The 25,393-nt window shown below is 41.7% G+C and overlaps 1 protein-coding gene and 1 long non-coding RNA gene across 4 annotated transcripts in view; both read right to left on the bottom strand.

Annotated features, from left to right (window-relative positions):
* LOC311149819 overlaps positions 1-25,393 on the bottom strand; it is a 398,282-nt gene that overhangs the window by 137,076 nt on the left and 235,813 nt on the right. The gene's annotated exons all lie outside the window — the stretch shown is intronic.
* On the bottom strand, positions 1,333-24,559 carry LOC311150018 (serine/threonine-protein kinase 38-like). Of its 3 annotated transcripts, none has more exons than XM_084187257.1 (13): positions 24,544-24,559; positions 17,513-17,649; positions 9,116-9,167; positions 8,910-9,032; positions 8,728-8,811; positions 8,439-8,562; positions 7,855-8,009; positions 5,778-5,889; positions 5,058-5,119; positions 4,717-4,834; positions 4,337-4,556; positions 4,001-4,095; positions 1,333-3,726 (listed from the first exon to the last, which is right to left on the bottom strand). In XM_084187257.1, the coding sequence occupies exons 2-13, from the start codon at positions 17,641-17,643 to the stop codon at positions 3,587-3,589; spliced, it is 1,416 nt and encodes a 471-aa protein (XP_084043383.1). In that variant the 5' UTR covers positions 17,644-17,649; positions 24,544-24,559; the 3' UTR covers positions 1,333-3,586. The 3 variants fall into 3 exon arrangements, with proteins under 3 accessions (XP_084043383.1, XP_084043384.1, XP_084043382.1); XM_084187258.1 differs by having other exon boundaries at positions 5,787-5,889; XM_084187256.1 differs by lacking the exon at positions 24,544-24,559 and adding an exon at positions 20,591-20,605.

Here is a 25,393-nt window from a genome sequence, read left to right as displayed (position 1 = left end):
AGGCCTAGGGGTTTTATTTAACGCTGTTAAAAGTCTACCAGCATAATAGTGCAGGTGAGTATTGCTACCATCAGTGAAACAAGCTGATGTGCCTTTTGAACTAACTAGAGAACCAATACACACGCGACTTAACCCAATGTTAAGGCAGAAAGTGGCTAACATACTCAAAGGATGCATGGTGAAATGCACATCTCAACCATGCAGTTTCTAAGCCTCTATGGTAGTAGGCTACTAGTTTACAAGTCTAACCAGGGATACTGCCAAGTAATGCCTTCGAAGAACACTGAAGAATTCTCTGAAAACCATGGTGGAATTGAAGACTCGTTTTTACAGAAGGAATGTGCCATCTATTACACAAAGACTAGTTTATGCTGTTTAAACTGTTGCATGCATGACAACACAGCCCTGTAAGAACTTCTTTGCACTATTGAGAGATGAGGGAGCAATGACTGGGTGACTTTACAAGATGGGGCTTGAGAAACTGGTCAGTCCTGCTAACTTTACTCCTAGCCCAGTTTGTTGTGTAGGGTTATCTTTGGTCAAAAGCTAAAAATGGACAATCACCCTTCTTCCATTTGGATGAAAACATTGTTGCTCTTGACGAAGGGGTCTGAATCGGTCTTGAGTAGCAAGGGATGTTTGGATTCCAAACTTGAGAAATAATAAATATTTAAGACCTTTGTTTCAAGCTATTAGTTTACCGTTTCCATTATTCCACATAATTTAGTTAGTCAGATAAAACAATTTCAAGAAGAAAATGTAACTCCTGCACATGGCTAGCTTGCCCATTCAACCAGTGAAATGACATTCCCTCATCCATCAAAACAAAGACTGTCTAACAAGACAGATTTCAGAGCGGCCCATTATTTTGCTGTACAAACTGTCACAACACAGATATTAAGTGCAGTTATTCAATGTGAGCGAAATGGCAGAAAATATACAATATAAACCTCACACCACAGTGGATTAAATACAACTCCCACTACTTTTGATTGAATGTTCCCTATAAAAGGTTTGTACAGCATGTTTCCCACACCGTGTGTGCCTAGGGGAAAGAAACAGCATACACACAGTTGGATGACGTCTACAAAAGAACACCACCCTTAGTGTGGCTTAATCAAACAACATATTCCAACATCTTATTTTTACTGAACATATCACCCATTCCTCTAAAGACACGCAAATCACACACACCAAGCAGCATTCTTTTAAAAGAAAATTATTCCAAGAAGCCATTCGCACTTCACCAACTAATCCGCCCAATACTCTTTAAACCCGGCATTACAGCAGGATCATTCGGACATCAAGCATCAGTAAAAAGTGAGACCAGTCTCAAAATCAGTTCTTTCGATCAGTCGTAAAAACAAACAGAAAATCTGGATATTACATCTCAGCAAGTAGTCTAAACTACCCAGAACACCGTACAGATATTTAACAAAAGACCAAACATGACATCTTCACCTGTGTAAACCTACCGCTCATTTTTACATTTTAGTCATTTAGCAGACGCTCTTATCCAGAGCGACTTACAGTTAGTGAGTGCATACATTTCATACTGGCCCCCCATGGGAAATTAACCCATAACCCTGGCGTTGCAAGCGCCATGCTTTACCAACTGAGCTACACGGGGCCACTCATGTGGTTTAGGCTACATTCCATTCAAATTACAGCATTTTGGAATTAACATAGCATAAAATTAATCTTCCACTACTACACCTTGGGATTACATTAGATTCAAATGACAGCATTTGGGATTGTATAAGAACAGTGAGTCACATATAGCCCTGGTTACAGAGTTAAGGTCAAGAGTTTCTCACTCACACCTCTTAGCCTCTTGAAAAGTAAGGACATACCAAGTGACATATCCTTGACAAAACTTCAGACAAATGCAATGTTTAAAGTATTCTCTCAAACCAAGGTTGCTAAGAAATAGTCAAGCAACAGGAAGAGACTGAACTATACGACAGGAAGTGAAAATGGGACGAGAATGACCCTAACCTGGGGTCACAGAGCACACTGAGTGTGTCTCAATACTCTAAAAGCTGCTCCTTTTCTATTCTCTGTTACTTACAAGTCCACTGAACGAACTTGCGCTGCCACCTCACCTACCAAGCCCTTACAGACCAGTGGTCAGGACAAAAAAGATGAGGAAAGAGAAGAGTATCAATATCTTGGCCTTACTTCTAGCTCCCCTACCCCAAAGGTCCATCGAAAAGTACCAAAAAGAATGGCTGGCATATGCACCAAAATATTCAAACGGTACATGCAACACATTTTTGTATTCGATTTTGCTCTCTAGCTAAGGACATGCATATCCACAAATGTTATAAATAAATCCGACAGAGTACTGGTGAATCAAAGAAAAGACAGCATGAAGGTGCTAATATTAACAGTGGATGATTGTCAAACTAAGAACCTAAAACAGGTGGGCTTCTGGGAGTTCCATTTCAAATGGAATCATTTTCAAGAGAGGCGATTCTATTGCTATAAACACTTGCATAAGTCCATGTAACAGCTCAACCATTGACGGTAGTGAAGTGACAATTAAATGGGGACAAAGCAATTCCATTGAAACCCTCAAAAATAAGATTGAATAGTTACAACAATTACTCTCAGCTCTCATTGTTTTTGGTTGCCTCGTTGCAACAGGCAACCTGTCGGAAGCGCCATCATCCAAGACGCTTCAGTAGAGAGCTCTCTAAAAACACATGAAAAACATTGACATATATTCCCTGAAAAGCATTTTTAGTTCACGTCAAATGACACCATTTCTAATGTTTTTAATGGCGGAACTCATTTCTAAAAAATTGACAACTCTATTGTATGTGTGGAACAACTCAGTCATCTTTCATTGGAAAAAGACAGAAAACGAAGAGAGAAAAGCTAGCCCTTTGACAGAAAAGTGAGGCATATTGGATCCCAGTCCCATGCTGGTGGTCGCCCAGCTAAACTAAGACGTCAATGTTTGTTTGTGGAGGAGGAAGTGAAGAATGCTGGTATAGCCGGTCAAGTGTGGTCTTCTGGTGTGAAAACGGGATCTGGCCCCTAGGGTGACCGGTTATGCTGGTATCTTGGTTCAGTCCCTTAGGATACTGAAGCATAGTGAATCAGTCTTGGCCGAGTTGGACCGATGCTAGTGGAGAACTACGAGAGATGGTCCCCAAACTAAAGCAATATCAACACCTCCAAGACTGCTCATTGGTGGATCCCACACTTTAGTTATGGGAACTTTAATCCTGGGGTGGAATTAAATATGAGTTTTCACATAGAAAACACTGTCCATACATTCCAGCACAACACTGTGGCTTTTTTAGATCGACAAACTCGAGTTGGAGTAGCTCATACTTCCCTACACAGAGCCCTACAATAAGTCCCCTGCAAAGGAAGGAGGAAGGTCCCTTCAGCAGGATCAGACATGGGATAGTCTCAATTTTGATGGGGCCCAAAACAAGTTTGAATAGGACCATTTAGTTTCTACCTCCATTTTGGAGTTTGGGAGAGGAGTGGACGTTGGGATCCATGGGGCATTCCTTTTGAATGCCAGTCTGAGGGGCAGGTAGAGTGAGTGAGTAAACGAAGGAACGATTCATCTCTTCCCTGTCTTCATGTAGGAGGGGATAGCCCCTCGGGCTGTGAGGCCTTCAAAGCGCTTGTAGGTGTAGTTGATGAAGACCCAGTCCTTGTTCTTCAGGTCCACCTCTGAATGGTTGGACACCACAGGGGCAGCTGAGGTGGAAAATACAGGGATTATTTCACACAGGGCATTAGAGGAAAACAAAGGATCCAAAATGTGAGAATCTTGTTTCAAGGTGGCGTTAGTTGACCAGGGCCATGTTTAATAGGCACCAAATAGAAGAAAACTGACTGAACCTGGGAGTGACTACCTGGACTTGGTCTAATACAAAACATCTTTGTTTTTCTTTGTGTGCCCTAATGAACACTACCGTGTTGAATTATGACTAGTGGCAGCCACTAATGTTGGTGAAAATGAGCAACGTACCTGTCGGCTGGAGAATATCAGAGTCTGGGAACTCGTCAAAGTTGGACGTGTCATCGATGCTTTTGATCTCAATGGGAATGGCAGCGGGTCGCTCTCTGTAATAAAATTGGAACCCTGGTTTTAGAATGTTACTGTTCCAATCAGTTTTTGAATGCACCACTAACTGATACAATCAGTTTCCACTAGCATTGCTACATCCTCAAAAAATGCTAGCCAGGAGATTCCCAATATTGCCAAATAACCAGCAGATGGTTTGGATGAAATAACACCCCAATTATGTGTAAAATATTATTTTAAAAATGCAGAAAAGTGAACTATTCTTTTAAGCCCTCGTACCTGATGTGGTCGTAGTCCACCCCCTCGAAGAAGACGTTGCCCTTAATGTCCTCCACCCCCGTGGCTCCGATCCTGTGCTCCTCCTCACAGCAGAACCGGAGGATGAGGTCCTTAGCTTTCTCCGAAATGGGCACTTCAGGGGGAAAGATCAGTGTTTCTCGCCAGTTCATCACCTTCCTGTAGGTCTCCTGGGGGGTCTCAGAGCAGAACGGGGGATAGCCTGGAACACAATACACATGGGATCAACAAGCCAGGCATGAGCAAATATGTAGTAATGGCACCATTCTGTGACATTCATGCGAGATGATTGAAAGCCAATTTACAAAAACAATCAATGCTTTTTAAGAGGCCCCAAGTAGAAGTTGTTGATAGGATCTCACCTATCAGCATCTCATACATGATGACTCCAAGGCTCCACCAATCACAGAGCTTGTTGTATCCGTTCTGCATGAAGACTTCAGGGGCGATGTAGTCAGGGGTGCCCACAGTAGAGAAGGCCTGGGGGGGGAGAGAAAGATCATGCAATGTGACTACAAGACTACTCCAATACAAATGTGGTCGTGTTCGAGATCGGCTGCAGTCTGACAGATCTACAAATCACCCTGCATCCTCAATTTTATATGTAGATTAGTCAGTCCAAAATGGATGCACTCGAACACGGCCCATGTCTACTTGTAGAATGTACAGTATGTTGCCCTCCCATCCAGCTTCATTTTCTCACCAGCTGTCTCCTGTTCCTCTTCCATGTTTCTGCTTTCCTCTTTGAGTTCATGTTATTGAATGCTGTAAAGAAAAATAAACAGTTCAATAAAATGATGCAACTTACATAATGGACTACATAACCTCACTTGCAGGTTAAACTAAGTATCTTAAACCCTTTCAGATTATTTGTTATAAAACAAATAGCCATTTAGGATCTATTGATTTACATTTTAGTCATTTAGCAGAAGCTCAAGATATATTCAATTAACAAAATAATCCCCATTAGGGAACTTGAAGATTGGTACATGCAACAACTCAAAATATGTAGGCTACACATTGGTACATGAAACAAATTTAAATAATATGAAGCATACCTAAAAACAAACCATTAAGTTTTTCATTTTTAGTTTTGTACAAGCACATTTCAAATCATTACCAGGTTAGTAGAGAAACATTTAAGGCACAACATCTGGGACATTTCCAACTGTTAAATGGTATTTCTAATTAATATAATGTATATGAGCTTTGTACATCAGTCTTACACCCACCATAACCCAAATATGACTCCATTGTTTATGTTTTGGTTGTTATTTGGGTCTTTGTAAACAATGTGTAGCTCCAAAATATGCTTCCAAATCTTAAGGACTACAAGGGCTGAGACAAAAACTCCAGATTGTGGCTTAAACATCGATACAGGGTGTTAGTAGGTAAAGTAATGGATTGATTGGGGATGCCTGACTTTGCTTACTGAAGTCACTGGGGAGGCTATGGTTGAGGTTCTTGTAAAACTCGGTACGATGGGCCCTCTTCAGACCTGTACATAGACCAAAGTCAGACAGCTTTACGTGGCCCTGAAACAATCAAACAAAGACACATTCAATACAGGCTCATATTCATTAGTGCACACCGTGCCAGTGTACTGGAAAATGTTAGTCCGTTTTCTTTAGTTTGGTGCCTTGCAAATTCGAAAAAAATAACATATCCAAACCACCAGTCTGAGCTCATGTTTGTGTCTAGGGCTGTGGCGGTCACGAAATTTTGTCAGCTGGTGATTGTCAAGCAAATAACTGTCGGTCTCATGGTTATTGACCGTTAATTAACATAAACACATTTAGTTTCTCCTGGCTTCCACACATAGCCTACAAGCCATTTTAAAAAGTCTAATAAATCCATGTAATATAGCCTACACCTTCACAATAAATGCATTACTTATTTTAGACATGTCTAAAGCATGATATGAAGAAAATGTAGTCTATTTCAGAAGAACAGAATAGCGTACTCTGAGTTGTCCTTATGTTAGTTCCTGATATGGCTATGCCAAATGGCTGTGGGCTACACTAGTTAATTTAGCAGATAATATTTGCTTATAATTCTGTGGCATTATTTTATATTGTTTTGTAATATGAATACAATTGAACAAAGCTGAATAAAATATAAATATTTTCTCCAAACGATTTGAGGGAGTGTGCACATGCGGCTATTCTGTGTTGAGCAGTTAACAAATAAATAGGTACTCCTAAATGCTTAATTTAGAGTTATTAATGTAACTTTAGTTGTTCCACAAACGTTGGGCTATATGTTTGGATTTTTAATACATTGTAAGGCTGCATGATGAGACTAATGAAAGGCATGAGCTCTGTTTTCTTTTTTTGCGCAGGCTGTACACACTCCAATAGTTTCTCATTCACAATTTGACAAGCACTTGTTAATGCCTCGAATGTCACGGCGGCATCCCCTTTGTGGCTGTAATGCACCCTAAAAAAATCCATGCCTTTTAAGGCACGGAGTGCTGCGTTGTGCCCTTCTCCTTGAGTGTGCTGCGCAATCCGAAGCGTCTCTCACTCACATGGCTCTCCGTTACGTGATCGGGTCTTTCTCACAGGCTACAAGTGAAGACAGACACATCGGGGACGCGACTGCTTATATATGCCAGTTAGGCTCTACACCCACATCTACACCCACATTTACTTTACACCCCTTGTAAAGTTGATTAATGTGCTTAATTTTAAGAAGTTATTTGGCCACTTTAGTTGTGATACAAACCTTATTAAAACATATAGGCCTATGGGCTAGGCTACGAGGTGTGCGACTATGATTAGAAAAAGTTACCAAAAAAAGGCATTGTTTCTTATGCTGGGCATCATTCACAAGTGATAGGCTAATATTGTCACCCATCAGACTATTTTTGATTTAATCTTGTCTTTACATGTACTAAATAATTTATGTGTGACAATTGTTTTGATTTAGAATGGACCATTTTCATGCACTTGTATCGAAACAGGGGCAGCGGGAAAAAAATACATGTCATCTATGCACTTAAATAGCGAATGGAGGACGCTTTTCCCCGTGGTTTATTTTCATGCCAGCCAGGTAGACCATACTCCTGTTGTAAATATAAGCAATGTGCTTAATATTAGGAAAGTTGAAAAATAAATATAGTAGGCCTAGCCTATAGAAAGCTGATGGGATCCTCCTCTTTTTATTAGCGGCCATCACTCCGTTTTCTCCCGCAATTGCATAGCCTATAGAAATGTTTCGCAACATGAGCTCATGGGCTCTCATTAAGTGTTTGATTTTCAAATAAATTCGCATTGATGTCAGTGATTATAGGTACAATAGAGTGCCGAGTACCAGGCAGTTAGCAAGGTTGGTAGGCTACTAATGACCAGCAGCGGCATCAGAGTTTGGAGAAGCCTAATTACCGTGCCTAAACGGTCATGTGGACTGCCTTCATGACTCGTGACCGCCGGTGTGGCGGTAATACGGTCACCGCAACAGCCCTATTTGTGTCTCTTGAGTCTGTGCTCAAACCTCACCCTGGAGTCCAGCAGCAGGTTGTCAGGTTTGATGTCTCTGTGGATGAAGCCCAACTGGTGGATGGAGTCGATGGCTAGCACCGTCTCAGTGATGTAGAACTGAGTGGCCTCCTCTGTCAGAGTATCCTTCTTCATCAGCAGGGTCATCATGTCACCTGTAGGGGACAGTGTCAGGTTACAACCTGTACAGTCCCACTGGACTTTGAGGCATATCCAGCGAGACAGAAGTTGTTCGTTCGGTGGCTTTGCATTTAGAAATGTGCTGCATTATGATTGTTTATTCCCAATGTTCTATGTTTCTGCAATGTTCTGACGGCTCCTCCTTACAGACTGTATCAAGCGTCAGGGGCTGTATCAAGCGTCTGAGTAGCAGTACTGATCTAGGATCAATTTAGCCTTTTAGACCATAATAAATATTATTTTATTTACAGGAGGGACCCAATCCTAGATCAGCACTCCTACTCTGAGGTCTACATACACATGCAAGACTAGCTGATCTGGTCAATAGCTTCCCACTGGACAATGACTGTCCCTGTAGTGTAGGAGACTGTTCGGGGTTCAGCTAAGGGTGAGGGGGGTAATACCGCCAGGCAGGAACTCCATGATGAGGTAGAGGTTCATCTTGTCCTGGAAGCTGTAGAACATCTTAACCACCCACAGACTGTCAGCCTCTACCAGGATGTCCCTCTCAGCACGGATGTGGCCCACCTAGAAATGCACACAAATGGCACCATACATCAATTTTAGATTGCATGGCAGGTACTACTTTTGGATCCAAGACACTGCTATGGATTTGTGAGAAAATTAACATGACTGGCCATCATAAGTATTGGCCATCAACATACCCTCCTACCCTTTCCTCCTCCTCCTCACCTGCTCCTTCTCCAGCATGTCGGCCTTGCGGAGGATCTTCATAGCGTACACGTGGCCTGTGTCCTTCTTCTGCACCAGACGCACCTTGGGACCAAAACGTGTCAATAATTTATTGAATACTAAGCTGATAGTCTGCAAGGCTACATAAAAGAGGTGTTTGTAATAAAAGGGGTGATGCCTACCTCTCCGAAAGCTCCTCGCCCAATCACCTTGAGGGACTCAAAATCCTCCAGCCCTAGGCGGGTTCGTTTGAGACGCAGGAACTCAGTCTCTTTCCTGGCGTGCTGGGAGCGCCGGATACGCTTCTGCACAGGTAGAGGGGGCAAAGGTTAGTGTGCACAACTGCTCGTGTCAAAAAGGTTGTGTGTGTGTCAGTCTTCAACCTCACCTCTTCATCAGCCAAGCCCTCTTGATCCATCACCTTCTCCAACTTCTGCTGCCTGGAACATAAATGGGGGGAAAAAAAGTTAGAATTATGGCTGTCCCCGAAAAATATATATACATGTCGACCGAAATTAGTCTGTTCTTTCAACCAATCGATTGGTCAACATTTTTAAGCGTGTATTTTTCCATTTAGACACATCCCATCTGTTTTAGTAAAATGAACTATATGCATTGAGCTTGTCTGATGCTTTAAGCACACTGTTTGATGAAATAAGACGCAAATAAGACAACCAGAATACATTTTTTTTTAAACTTAACCTGGCCACCCTCTTCCCACTCCTGCTGGCTTTCGCAGATTCTGCCTTTTCTCTCCTGAAGTTGCCAGTAATAGGTTACATGAGGAATCTGCAACCTTTCTCATGTGGAATGCCAATTTATCTTACAATTTCTACCAATCTGTGTGCCAGTTATGGTTTTCACATGCACATTTTCTTGAACTGTTTCATTTCGTTTATAATAACGTCTTCGTATCTCAAAATCATTGACATGTGGTTAATCAAAATTCTATCCAAATCTAAATTAAATGATAAAACCTAAAAAAAAGGAAACTTATATTGCCATTGCCAACTATGTAAAAATAGCCTACATAAAGCTAACAAATAACAACATTGCAGCCTGCAGGTAGAAAATATCCTGATAAAAACAAATATCCTATAAATCAAATTGGCAACGCATTGCCTATCTGCAATGAACTTGAAACATTGTATCAACTATCAACTTGGGTCTGGCCTTAAGCTCATGCTAGCAAACTTGAGCAAGGGATAAGAGCTCATCAAGTAGGACTATTTTATGAAGTTTCCACTGGATCAGAGCATGACATTTTTCCCTTTCATGCTGAGTGGTTATCAAAAGGGAGAGAGCTTGAGGAAATAGTCCTTCTCAATGGATATAAAAACAGACTTTGTTTGCTTGCTGTTTGAGATGAAGAAAACATTACTTTGAGAAGCTCCACAGCTCATTAGTGGTGGTGCATTAAGCCAATCAGAAACACTATCAGATCCCCAAATGAGCACATATACAGTGCATACGGAAAGTATTCAGGCCCCATGACTTTCCACATTTTGTTACATTACAGCCTTATTCTAAAATTGATTTTTGTTAAAAATCCCTCATCCATCTACACAGCTCTGACATGCACAGTCAACTGTGGGACGTTATAAATTAAGGTGTGTGCCTTTCCAAATCATGTCCAATCAATTGAATTTACCACAGGTGGACTCCAATCAAGTTGTAGAAACATCAAGGATGATCAATGGAAACAAGATGCACCTGACCTCAATTGAGTATCATAGCAAAGGGTTTCAATACCTATGTAAATACATTTTTAATACATTTGCTAAACATTTCTGAAAACCTATTTTCGCTTTGTCATTATGGGGTATTGTGTGTAGATTGAGGGATTTATTTTATTTTATCCATTTTAGAATAAGGCTGTAACGTAACAAAATTTGGTAAGAGTGAAGGGGTCTGAATACTTTCTGAATGCACTGTATGTGGTATGCCTCCCGTTTGTAAGTTCCAGACAGGACCAAAAAAATACATAGGCTCGTGCTTACTCGGGTGTAGCCTACCATGTCGGCCTGCAATGGAATTCTATTTATGTGCATCCATGTGGTAGGCTGACTGTTTCTAAAACAGGCCATTGCATTGGCTGTATTAGTCCGGATTCCTGTGACTAATCAATTTGGCTGTTTAAGCTCAATATCAGCTACCCAACTTTATCAGTAGTTATCGCGAGCCTATTTGCAATGTGTTTACACAGCGGGAAACGCAGAAGTATTTTCTGTTTCGCTATGATCAGGTTGTCAAAAAATAAATAACGGATATAAACTTGAAACCACTGATCATGACAGTGGGGTGAAACTCCTGGACAACAGTTGTGATTGTCCTTTCCATATTATCCAAATTGCTTTGTTAACATGACAGCACATTTTTTATTTGATTGAGCGCCATTTAGGTTAGGCTATTTGATTGGAGAAACCGGCATGATGTAAAAAGTGTCTGTCTCATTACATTGTCATTCATTTTATCTCCAGCCTGTACGCTACAAAAAAGGCCACATACCTTTCTACCATATCCTATATCTGCTACATAATTTATGTTAGATTTTTTGGGGGGACTGAATGTTGGTGGAGTGCTGCAGAGATGTGTCTCTCCAACACCACCCTAGAGAGGCACGCTGGGAATGGACAAGCAAAATATTTTGCGCCCCTGCCTTTGACGAAGTGGGCACAGCTTATCAAAGGGTGGCATCAGCGCTCACCTAAAAAGCCCATATGCCACTGGTTGAGAGAAATTGTCATGGTTTTTGTGCAGCATTATGTGAGGTTTTATGTGTTGCTGTTGGTGGTCAGTTTAGCTCAGAAAATGCCACCCTCGTCACTCTGCCGCCATTGGCGGCTGCCTAATCCTGCCTAATGAGCGGGCAGGCCGTGCAAATAGCATATCATAATCACTTCAATAAATTGGTTATAACAAACTCTGAACACTAACACGTGACAGCAAAATGGATGCAGAGGACGTGACAAATAAACTCGATAGGGGGGAATATTTATAGGTTGCTCAGGAGGTAAAGGGAACGTCAGATGTGTGAAATAAATGTGACTAGTTGCGGAAAATACAGGAGAACAAGAAAAAAAAAAGACTAAAGGAGCAAGCACTGCGTGCATATAATGTGTGCCAAACAGGTGCTTTATAGATTACAATATAATTTCTCTGACCGTTTGGAACAAATGTAAACACTAAATAAAGTATAAGCATACCAGAGAGTCTGTTGTAACTTTTTGCGCTAAGCCTTTATTACAGCAAAGACTAAAAACAGTCACATTCATTCGTGAATGCAATTTCCAAAATCGAACGGTTTACTTATTGTTTAAGCTAATTATTCAAGGCTCACTTTATTTTAAAACTAAAATGCTTGATGGCATTTCAAATCATGAATGACTTGTATGCTGTGTGATAACATTAACGGATGAATGAGTGATTAATACAGTAGCCTATAGAAGTACTGAAATATAGGCCTGAGTAAGTTATGGTATTAAGACTAAACAGGATGTGCTCCTAGGCCTACAGCTCGATGGTGGTTATACAAGGCTGCTACAGCGCAATTGGAAAGTATTCAGACCCCTTATCATTTTCCACATTGTTACGGGACAGCCATAATCTAACATTTATTGAATCACATTTTTCATCAATCTACACACAATACCCCATAATGACAAAGCGAAAACAGGTTTAGACATTTTAGCAAGTTTATTAAAACATCAAAAACAGAACTACCTTATTTACATAAGTATTCAAACCCTTTGCTATGAGGTACGAAATTGAACTCAGGTGAATCCTGTTTCCATTGATCATCCTTGAGATGTTTCTACAACTTGGACTCCACCTGTGGTAAATTCAATTGATTGGACATGATTTGGAAAGTCACACAACTGTCTATATAAAGGTCCCACAGTTGACAGTGTATGTCAGAGCAATAACCAAGCCGTGAGGTCAAAGGATTGTCCCTAGAGCTTGGAGACAGGATTGTGTCAAGGCACAGATCTGGGGAAGGGTACCAAAAAATGTCTGCAGCATTGAAGGTCACAAGAACACAGTGACCGCCATCATTCTTAAATGAAACCACCAAGACCTTTCCTAGAGCTGGCCGCACGGCCAAGAAGGGCCTTGGTCAGTATGAAAAAATGTATGCACTCACTAACTGTAAGTCGCTCTGGATAAGAGCGTCTGCTAAATGACTAAAATGTCAACGTAAAATGTCAGGGAGGAGCTCTGTCACTCTGACAGAGCTCTAGAGTCCCTCTGTGGAGATGGGAGAACCTTCCAGAAGGACATCCATCTCTGCAGCACTCCACCAATCAGGCCTTTATGGTAGAGCGGCCAGACGGAAGCCACTCCTCAGTAAAAGGCACGACAGCCCACTTGGATTTTGCCAAAGGGCACCTAAAGGACGCTCAGACCATGAGACAAGATTCTCTGGTCTGATGAAACCAAGATGGAAGTCTTTGGCCTGAATGCCAAGTGTCACGTCTGAAGGAAACCTGGCACCATCCCTACAGTGAAGCAAGATGGTGGCAGCATCATGCTGTGGGGATGTTTTTCAGCGGCAGGGACTGGGAGACTAGTCACGATCGAGGGAAAGATGAACAGAGCAAAGTATATAGAGATCCTTGATGAAAGCCTGCTCCAGATCGCTCAGGATCTCAGACTGGGGCGAAGGTTCACATGGGCGGCGCACAATTGGCCCAGCGTTGTCCAGGGTAGGGGAGGGAATGGCCGGCAGGGATGTAGCTCAGTTGATAGAGCATGGCGTTTGCAACGCCAGGGTTGTGGGTTCGATTCCCACGGGGGGCCAGTATAAAAAAATATGTATTCACTAACTGTAAGTCGCTCTGGATAAGAGCGTCTGCTAAATGACTAAAATGTAAATGTAAACAGGACAATGACCCATAGCACACAGCCAAGACAACGCAGGAGTGGCTTCGGGACAAGTCTCTGAATGTCCTTGAGTGGCCCAGCACGAGCCCAGACTTGAAGATCTCTGGAGAGACCTGAAAATAGATGTGCAGCGATGCTCCCCATCCAACCTGACAGAGCTTGAGAGGATCTGCAGAGAAGAATTGGAGAAACTCCCCAAATACAGGTGTGCCAAGCTTGTAGCGTCATACCCAAGAAGACGAGGCTGTAACCGCTGCCAAAGGTGCTTCAACAAAGTACTGAGTAAAGGGTCTGAATATTTATGTAAATGTGATCAATGTTTAAAAATATATATATGCGCAAAAAAATCTCAAAACCTGTTTTTGCTTTGTCATTATGGGATATTGTGTGACGGGAAAAAACTACTTCATCCATTATAGAATAAGGCTGTAACGTAAAAAAATGTGGAAAAAGTCAAGGAGTCTGAATACTTTCCGAATGCACAATCAACCAGTCGACTAATTGGGGTCAACACTAGTTTGAATGTTTCCATGCTGTGAGAGAGAACCTTGGTTCGAGCTGAGCAGCAAAATTATGATGCTACAAGAAAATTATATCCTAATATTGAGAGAAAGAGGAACTTTCATTGACTCATGTAGCCAAGTGTGTAAGGGTAGGGTATATTGCATCTTTGAGCAGTATCCTTCCAGAAAGCATACAAATAGGTGCCGTTTTCTTGTAATGCCCACATACTTTTTATGGATCAACCCCATCGCCACATCCGTGTAGTATTCACTAGGAATTAATGTAAACGGGCTGAAACAGTGAGGGACTATCTGAACTCCAATAAGAATGCTCGTTTTGGTTTTGAGTTCCAAAACGTATTGCTACGCTTTACTACGTTGTGCACTAATGAATGCGAACCAGGGACTTCCATATTAGTGTCATTTCCTTCTTTGCTCTAAGCTGAAGCTGCTGAGATAAGAGACCACTGCGTTGCCTTTGTTCTCCAGTGTTATTAATAGGGCTAAGTGGTAGTAGGGGTTGGACAGGTGCCACTTCGTGTGTCATAATAACCGTTTATCAGTTTCCTCTTGAAGCCAGCACACAAACAAGGTCCTCCCATGGCTATGATGGCGAGACCGACTCAGACCGCTTTTAGACAATACCCAACCGTCATTTCTCTACCATCTGCTGCTTGTTTCATCATTAGGTGATCCGTGTTTGAACAGACAACTTGTCGTTCTACTGATGATGACATACAGTACCAGTCACTCTCCTTCTTGGTAAAATAGCCCTTACACAGCCTGGAGGTGTGTTTGGTCATTGTCCTGTTGAAAAACAAATAACACCTCCTACATTGCATATTTATTTTTTATTTTGATTTTTTGACAATTTTCTACATTGTAGAATAATAGTGAAGACATCAAAACTATGAAATAACACATATGGAATCATGTAGTAACCAAAAAAAAGTGTTAAATCAAAATATATGTTATATTTGAGATTCTTCATATAGCCACCCTTTGCCTTGACGACAGCTTTACACACTCTTGGCATTCTCTCAACCAGCTTCACCTGGAATGTTTTTCCAACAGTCTTGAAGGAGTTCCCACATATGCTGAGCACTTGTTGGCTGCTTTTCCTTCACTCTGCCGTCCGACTCATCCCAAACCATCTCAATTGGGTTGAGGTCGGGGGATTGTGGAGGCCAGGTCATCTGATGCAGCACTCCATCACTCTCCTTCTTGGTCAAATAGCCCTGGAGGTGTGTTTGGTCATTGTACTGTTAAAAAACAAATGATAGTCCCACTAAGCCCAAACCAGATGGGATGGCGTATCACTGCAGAATGCTGTGATAGCCATGCTGGTTAAGTGTGCCTTGAATTCTAAATAAATCACAGACAGTGTCACCAGCAAAGCACCATAACACCACCTCCATGATTTACAGTGGGAAATACACATGCGGAGATCATCCGTTCACCCACACCGCGTCTCACAAAGCCACGGCGGTTGGAACCACAAATCTCCAATTTGGACTCCAGACCAAAGGACACATTTCCAACAGTCTAATGTCCATTGCTTGTGTTTCTTGGCCAAAGCAAGTCTCTTCTTATTATTGGTGGCCTTTAGTAGTGGTTTCTTTGCAGCATTTCGACCGTGAAGGCCTGATTCACACGGTCTCCTCTGAACAGTTGATGTTGAGATGTGTCTGTGACATTTTTTGGGCTGCAATTTCTGAGGCTGGTAACTCTAATGAACTTATCCTCTGCAGCATAGAGTAACTCTGGGTTTTCCATTCCTGTGGCGGTCCTCATGAGAGCCAGTTCCATCATAGCGCTTGATGGTTTTTGCGACTGCAAAAGTTCTTGAGATTTTCTGTATTGACCGACCTTCATGTCTTAAAGTAATGATGGACTGTCATTTATATTTTGCTTATTTGAGCTCTTCTTGCCATAATATGGACTTGGTCTTTTACCAAATTGGGCCATCTTCTGTATACCCCCTACCTTGTCACAACACAACTGATTGGCTCAAACGCATTAAGAAGGAAAGAAACAGGCACACCTGTTAATTGAAATGCATTCCAGGTGACTACCTCATGAAGCTGGTTGCGAGAATGCCAAGAGTGTGCAAAGCTGTCATCAAGGCAAAGGGTGGCTATTTGAAGAATCTCAAATATAAAATATATTTTGATTTGTTTAACACTTTTTTGGTTACTACATGATTCCATGTGTTATTTCATAGTTTTAATGTTTTCACTATTATTCTACAATGTAAAACATTGTAAAAAATAAAGAAAAACCCTTGAATGAGTAGGTGTGTCCAACCTTTTGACTGGTATTGTATATATTTATATGGAAATCATGTCAATGTGTGTGAACTTTCTTGTTTGTCGTGCTCTGAACCTCTGCCTACTAACAAATTAATAAATATGTATTTATAAGGCCCCAGTTAAGGTGTCTGCATACATAGGTTTGGTTTGCTCCTAGTAGAACTCTGCTAGGTGAAGCGAATGTCTGTGCCTCGCATACTCCCTTAAAATATTAACGTTTGTCCCTTTTGAGACGCTGTAGCAACAACATAGCGGTTAACACTTCTTCAAAATAGAGGATAAAGAAATCTGTAACGGATGTTTTTGCCAAGGTCTTAGTCGCGCAATTTTACATCAAACTAAGCTGTTTACTGTTTATTTCTCAAGTGAAAAAATCTGCATGAAAACTAGTCGTCTCACGTTGAATGACACCAAACACTTAATTGAAAATCCCGTCCATAGTTCCCACTCCTACTAGGTGTAGTGCTGTTGACCCATCACAGACGAAGCGGCATAGTCTTCAGCTACCGAACTTCAACTTGCCTCTAGAAAAACTGTTGTGTGCGCGAACAGCTGGAAAAAAACCTGCCAATCACCAAAAAGTCACAACATATGCGTGACTGTTTCGACTGGGAAGCATGCGACAGGCTTTAGTGCCACACACATTCTTTATCTCTGAACTGAAATGACCTCAATAGGCTGGGGCTCAGACAGACAGACATTGTGTGGTCCATCGGTAACATGAAAATAGACCTCAGACGATTTGCACCATTAAGAGCATACAGGCCTACTAAGCAAGACAGACAAGTTGATGTTATCGGCCCAAAATAGAAAAAGGTGGGGCGTGAAAAGCTGGTTAAAATGTGTTAAAATCTTCTACATATTCACTGCGGTGGCCACCATTTCTTAGCCTAATCGTCAGCCAAGAACACATAAGGCACAAATACCAAAGTTTGCAACACCCACCTTGAATGACATAACGCATAAGAAGAATGTAACAATAGAGAACCGAGGAGTTGTAAACAATATGTCAGTGGAAGGCATTGGTGGAATGCTGCCCGTTGGCTTAGCCCAGACGGATGTGTGCGTGTGCAGTAGGAGGCATACCTCATCTCTCTCTCCTCATGTTGAGCGATGAGGTTGCTGTAGAAGTTCTCCAGGGTCACTTTGGCCATGGTCACACGCTCCTTGGTGTGATTACTCATCGAGGAGCAGGAACTCTGGCCTGTCATTGCCATGGCTACCTGAGAGATGCATTGGAGGGGGGGGGGGGGGGGGGGGTGCAATTAAGCAGCCTGTATATCTTCTACAAATAACTACAGGCCTACACTAGCATGATTAACTTAAAGTCCAAACCAAACGCAGTTGTACTCTACTTTTCACCCTCCTTGTAATTGTGCTGGTTTTTACATAGGCCTATACCCTTGCAAACACTTTCACAGGGCCATTTTTTATTTGCTTTTACTTTCACTACAACCTTTCCAATGTGCTGAGCCCATCTCTTTCTAAAACAAGGGGCCAAGAGAAGAGGGGTTAAAGACAATTGGCCTCTTTCAGTCACCGTACAGTAAATCAATGTCCACTCAGCCTCGGGACGTTCTGCATGGCTGAGCAACATGGACACTGTACCCTTGAGGTGGCAGGAGGAGAGCGGGGGAGCAAGTGGAAAGAATCTGCAGTTTGGCTAAGAGCTCCAAGCATCGACAAAGCCCTTGAACTTTGTATTGCCGATGCTAGAAGGTCAGGGTAATTCAACTTTGTGCACCCAATGCTGATGGGAGCATTACTGTGAATCTGAGAGGGGTAGGCTACTGTGTGTGCATCATAATGGAGTGTAAACTGTGCAGAAAAATACATCCCCTCTTCTGTCCAAGCTGTTTTGAAAACCCTACAAGACATGCAAACACTTCAAGCATGCCTACTCACAAATAGCTACTTCACATATTTTTATGGCATAAGTAAAAGAGGTTTGCTAAAGTAGCTAGCTAACACTACTGCAAATACACTACATGGCCAAAAGTATGTTGATACCTGCTTGTCGAACATCTCATTCCATAATCATGAGCATTAATATGGAGTTGGTCGCCCCTTTGCTGCTATAACAGCCTCCACTCTTCTGGGAAGGCTTTCCACTAGATGTTGGAACATTGCTGCGGGGACTTGCTTCCATTCAGCCACAAGAGAATTAGTGAGGTCGGGCACTGATGTTGGCGTTCCAATTTATCCCAAAGGTGTTCGATGGAGTTGAGGTCAAGGCTCTGTGCGTGCCAGTCAAGTTCTTCCATACCGATCTCGACAAACAATTTCTGTATGGACCTTGCTTTGTGGACGGCGGCATTGTCATGCTGAAACAGCAAAGGGCCTTCCCCAAACTGTTGCCACAAAGTTGGAAGCACAGAATCGTCTAGAACGTAATTGTATGCTGTAGCGTTAAGATTTCCCTTCACTGGAACTAAGGGGCCTAGCCCGAACCACGAAAAAGAGCCCAAGACCATTATTCCTCCGCCACCAAACTTTACAGTTAGCACTATGCATTCGGTAAGGTAGTGTTCTCCTGGCATCCGCCAAATCCACATTCGTCCATTGGACTGCCAGATGGTGAATCGTGATTCATCACTCCAGAGAACGCGTTTCCACTGCTCCAGAGTCCAATGGCAGCAAGTTTTACACCACTCCAGCCGACGCTTGGCATTGCGCATGGTGATCTTAGGCTTGTGTGCGGCTGCTCGGCCATGGAAACCCATTTCATGAATCGCTCGACGAACAGTTATTGTGCTGACGTTGCATCTAGAGGCAGTTTGGAACTCGGTAATGGGTGTTGCAACAGAGGACATCATTGAAAATTCGGAACATTAAAAACTGTGTTTCCTTTGTAGTCCTTTGTAGCTCAGTTGGTAGAGCATGGTGCTTGTAACACCAGGATAGTGGGTTCGATTCCTGGGACCAACCATAAGTAAAATGACTAAGTCACTTTGATTAAATGCGTCTGCTAAATGGCATATATTATGTTTTGACGTGCATGACAACTTGTCCACTTCAGCCAACCTAGGACTCGAGAAGCCGCAGGAATGATTGACAGTTGCCTTGTTTGCTACCTAACTGGTTAATGGGGTCAAAGTAGGTAGGTGCAAATATCTGTCATGTAGCTAGCTAGGCTACCTCTCGAGCACCCAAGGCCAGGCATACAGCCATAGCAGATAGCAAAGAAGGCAACTGTCAATCATTCCTGTGGGTTCTCGAGTCCTAGGATGGCTCAAGTGGTCAAGTTGTCATTCACATCAAAACATGAATTTAGCTTTAATGTGGTAGTACGAAGCTTCAATGATTCACATAGATTTGCAGTAGTGTTAGCTAGTTGGGTACTTTAGAAGGGCTAGTAGCTAGCTAACTAACTGGTTTAGCCAGAGATAGTTAGCATATTACAGTAGCCCAAAGGTCAGAAGATGGCAATATTGAGTTGTTTCATCTTACCGTCCAAACTGAATGTATGCAGCCGGCAATACAATCGTATCCCCGGTGGACCGGTTCATACATAAAACATTCTCCATTCAGGATGCAAAAGCGGGTCGATTTCCTTAACGCAATTTAAAAATCTGGGAAAATGTGCATTCTTTATGAAACACCATTTTCCACCACCATGCTATGGTGGCTAATGTTACTTCCTGACATTACATACAGCATTCAGACCAAGGGTAAACAGACTTCTGCAATCCCTTTGGACAGTAAGATGAAACGACTCAATTTTCGCCATCTGCCAGCATTTGGGCTAATTTTAAAGTTTCTGGTTTAGGTTGACTGTCCTGGATAGAAAACATTCTCTAGCTGCATGTACAGTTGAAGTCAGAAGTTTACATACACTTAGGTTGGAATCATTAAAACTCGGTTTTCAACCACTCCACAAATTCTTGTTAACAAACTATAGTTTTGGCATGTCGGTTAGGACATCTACCTTGTGCATGACAAGTAATTTTTCCAACAATTGTTTACAGACAGATTATTTCACTTATAATTCACTGTATCACAATTCCAGTGGGTCAGAAGTTTACATACACTAAGTTGACTGTGCCTTTAAAGAGCTTGGAAAATTCCAGAAAATGATGTCATGGCTTTAGAAGCTTCTGATAGGCTAATTGACATCATTTGAGTCAATTGGAGGTGTACCTGTGGATGTATTTCAAGGCCTACCTTCAAACGCAGTGCCTCTTTGCTTGACATCATGGGAAAATCAAAAGAAAGACCTCAGAAAAAAAATGGTAGACCTCCACAAGTCTGGTTCATCCTTGGGAGCAATTTCCAAATGCCTGAAGGTACCACGTTCATCTGTACAAACAATAGTACGCAAGTACAAACACCATTGGACCATGCAGCTGTCATAACGCTCAGGAAGGAGATGTGTTCTGTCTCCTAGAGATGAACGTACTTTGGTGCGAAAAGTGCAAATCAAACCCAGAACAGCAGCAAAGGACCTTGTGAAAATACTGGAGGAAACAGGTACAAAAGTATCTATATCCACAATAAAACGAGTCCAATAAAAAAACATAACCTGAAAGGCCGCTTAGCAAGGAAGAAGCCACTGCTCCAAAACCGACATAAAAAAGCCAGACTACGGTTTGCAACTGCACATGGGGACAAAGATCGTACTTTTTGGAGAAATGTCCTCTGGTCTGATGAAACAAAAATAGAACTGTTTGGCCGAAACGTTTGACCAAAGTTAAACAATTTAAAGGCAATGCTACCAAATACTAATTGAGTGTATGTAAACTTCTGACCCACTGGGAATGTGATGAAATAAATAAAAGCAGAAATAAATCATTCTCTCTACTATTATTCTGACATTTCACATTCACAAATAAAGTGGTGATCCTAACTGACCTAAGACAGTGAATTTTTACTAGGATTAAATGTCAGGAATTGTGAAAAACTGAGTTTAAATGTATTTGGCTAAGGTGTATGTAAACGTCCGACTTCAACTGTAAATAGCTAACAACTATTTGATCTAGCTAGCTCTAATGACAGGTGCGAAGTAACATTAGCAGGGGTTGGAACGCTTCAGGGAACAGAACAGAAAACCAATGTCGTTCTTTTCCGGTTTTGATCCCTGAAACGGTTCCAACCCCTGCTAATGTTACTTCGCACCTATCATTGATCTAGCTAGCCTAAACAGTTGTGATCCATACTTTTACGGAACAGAACCATTATTAGTCCCACATAAACACGCCTATGCAAAGCCCTCACTCTGTCACTCAAACTTATTCCAGTGTCTGCCTGCCACCTGAAAATCTTTGCCAGTGTGTGTGCGTGTTTAGTCTACCTGCCCTATCCAAAGCATAGAAGGGTTAGCTGACAACATCACGAAAAACGATGTGCACGCTTCCATGGGGCAGAAGTTAGCAAGTTGTTGTGATTCTGGATGGCCAGATTGCTAGCAATAACGACAAGAAACTGCCATGTGGGGAATCGTAAGTGGCTTGTTTCAGCTCGTTTTGTCTTGTTATTGATACCATGTCGTTTTGATGTGTTTTAACTTATTTCATGTCAATGCTTATAATAACCAATAATTGTAATGATTGCGCAAATGCATGTATGTTTTCAATAACATTGATGACAAAATATAGCTTACATATTGTCAACAATCTAAGCCAATCCTGTCTGTTTTGCACCTCGGTTTTGTTTAAGTGATAATGCCCAAGAAGCTGGTGTTTGGAGGATATATTGACTTTGTCTCGGGCCGGCAAACCGTGCCAATATATCCTCCAAACACCGGCTTTGAGGGCATTATCACTTTAACACAACGGGTTACCAACACATTCAAATAATGATCTACATATTTTTCATTAAAAACGTTATTTGTATTAATTTATTCATACTATTTCATTCTTCCACAAGATATAGTCCCGACACAAATCTAGGGTTGCTACCCAAGCCGGCTGGTCGTTCGTTCTATCGGTTCAGTTGCCAGAGACGCGACCCAGTCATTCAGTCTTTTTGTTCTGTATCTATGGACGCGACCCAGTCGTTTGTTCTAAATGTTCCATTGCCATACTGGCTGGCAATGTTTTTATCCCTTGCTTGGTAGCTAGCCAACTACGGCTAACTTACAGTCACATCAAAAAGTGCAGCCAGAAGAACGGCAAAGTAGCTGCATATGCATAAGCTGTTTTTTATTTGGATACATCCATAACAATGAGCTAATTTCACCTGGCATAGAAAATGTGCTCACTCGTCAGGACACTGTTGTTCAGAGCTAGCCAACAACACAGCTAACACAATCACTTCAAACTGAAGCTGGAAAGACTGCAAACTAGCTGCACTTCGTTTCGTTTTACCTTTTTTCAATTGACATTTCTTTGTATATATCCATAAAAATGATGCCAGCTGATTCATGATTTAGACTGGCTGAGAAACGCTGCCTGCCTGTCTCATCCCGACATGTTCATTACTATGGGACAGCTGGAGACCGAATTTGAATATTGAAACAATGTTGCAAATGTTGGGGAGACAGACAGCAAGGTTTATACAAATCTCTGCTGTTAAACTAAATGCTAGTCTAAAAGAAATGTGAGATAATGTCTAGATGCTTTTTATAGTGGAGATCAAGTTCATAAATTGCCTGGCTGGGCTGATGAGACAGTGGATTGAGCAGTCAGATGGAACAGAGTAAATAGGCATTTTAACATCATAGTATGAAGAAAAAAAAATGTATGCACTCACTAACTGTAAGTCGTTCTGGATAACATCGTCTGCTAAATGACTAAAATGTATAGATTTAGCCGGTGGTAACTTTAACCAATCATCATTCAGGATTAGACCCACCCGTTGTATAATGCAAACAAGCATATAGGCATATCTATAGGCTGTTACTGTACTGACGTTAGGAGCTCAGAAGATGGAGATAGTTTTTATTAGCTAGAGAAGAATGGAATAACGTTATATTCTAGTTAAGGATACTGTAGGCCTAGTTATCACGTTTCACTTTGGATGTATTAACTACAAATGGGTAAGATGTCTTTAATTCTGGTGCAGCTGTTAGCTAGCTAGCTCAAAGGACATTCAAAGTTCCTTCATAGAAGCCGCTCCTCCTACGTATAATTATGTGTACATTATTCAGATAATCATGTCATAACAAGATGTCCAGAACTTCAAGCCTCCTCAACCCTCTCTCGACATCTCCCCACCCGCAAAATTCAGTCGCATCTTGCGCCATAGTAGGCTACACTTGTCTGTCCATCAGGCATGTAAACAACTAGCTTGCCTGCTCTATTCACACTGATTGCTTTAGTAATTTAATGAGCTAAAAACTGTTGATTTCACAGGTTAAAAAAGGAACGATATAAACCGGTACTTTCGGGGGTTCGAACCGGTTAAGAACTTTATTTTGCTGTCGGAACAGTGGAAAGGAACGAAAAAAGTGGTTCTGGTCATAACGAAACGATTGGAAAATAATGTCGGTTCCAACCCCTTAACGTTAGATAGCTAATTCAAAGACAACTATAAAATAAAGTAAAATACCAACTAGCTAACGTTACCCAACCTATAAAACGTGTTTACACAAGCGTGTCAAACTTGTTAGCTAACTTATCAAGACTCCATCCAGTCCGCCATCCCATAAAATATCCAATATCTTTGCACACGTTTGAATCGAACTAGCTAGCTGTGTAGCCTGTGTTACTTGTGGTTAAGTCAAGACAGCTTCAAAGCTTGTTAGCTAGCCTAGTTTACTGTCAGGTAATGGGACTACGTTAGTTCGGAAACCACAGAATCAGCACTCTTCAGTACCTAACTAGCTGATGTTAATGATGATGCTAACTTTCAAACATACTAAATTGTGGACCAAATAAACGTTTTAAGCGTTTCAAAACAATTTCTAACCACAGGTAGACACATAGCTTCAACCAAGTAGCTAACTAGCCAACTTGGTTTAACCGAATTAGCTTAGCTAGCTCGTGCTGTCCTAAACGTGAAAAGTTAGCTAGCTAGCCAAAGATGCTTGGCTGGCACTAGCCCATGAGACAACTACAAGATAAGAGGGAACATGTTAACCATAACATTTGATCTCACGAAACTAGGTAGGTGACAAGTTACAGTCTAAAAAAGCATTTCGATTTCTCGGCAAGTTGGTATTTTGTTATCTTAACTACCTCCGCAGGAACGACCTCTCTCTCTCTCTCTCTCTCTCTCTGCTCAGCTGTGTGGCTCAAACCTTCTTCTTCGATGAGGTTTAACGGCGGTTGGCATCCAATAAATGTTGCATTACCGCCACCTACTACACTGGAGTATAACTCCCTTATACTTTTGTTTAAAAAAATAAAAAACGACCATCTAACAAAAAATAAAAACATAAAAACAACTAAAATAATAATAATAACTACCATACTCCACTATTTAAATCTATTTATTCCTACTTCATACCAACAGCCTGAAAGGATGGGACACCACCACTTAACACACCCTGTAACTCTTCTGATGTCAAGTCTCGCACACCCAAATACCTCTCTGCAGCTGCCACCACAACCTCTATTTTCTGCGATTTACGTTCCATCCCTGCAGTACAGTTGATAACCATTGCTATAAATGCCAAAAATTCAATCTTACTGAAACATATATCACTTGTTGGTTTATCCCTATGTATTGGTACAGATCTGCTACTCACACCATTCCTCTCAGGATCCCTCCCCCTTGACCCATCTTCCTCTACTTTCTTCACTGCCTCCGGCATATGACAACTTCTGCACTACTCTAACCCTGGAAACCTCAACCTGCCTCTCTCGCACCGGACATTTCGGATCCCCAGCCCCATGGTCACCCCTACAATTAACACATCATTTCCCCAATGCTACACATTCCTTTGTCTCATGCCCTTCTGCACACTTCTCACACCTAGGAACCTCCCTCCTACACACTGCTGCCACATGCCCATAATCTTGACACCTGTAACAATGTAATGTATTCGGCACAAAAGCTTGTACCGGATAACTTATATATCCTAAC

This window comes from Coregonus lavaretus (genome assembly GCF_964263955.1).
Source record: "Coregonus lavaretus genome assembly, chromosome: 22".
NCBI classification, from domain to species: Eukaryota; Metazoa; Chordata; class Actinopteri; order Salmoniformes; family Salmonidae; genus Coregonus; species Coregonus lavaretus.
The sequence above is the reverse complement of the archived record's forward strand: the minus strand, read 5'-3'. Positions and strand labels throughout refer to the sequence as shown.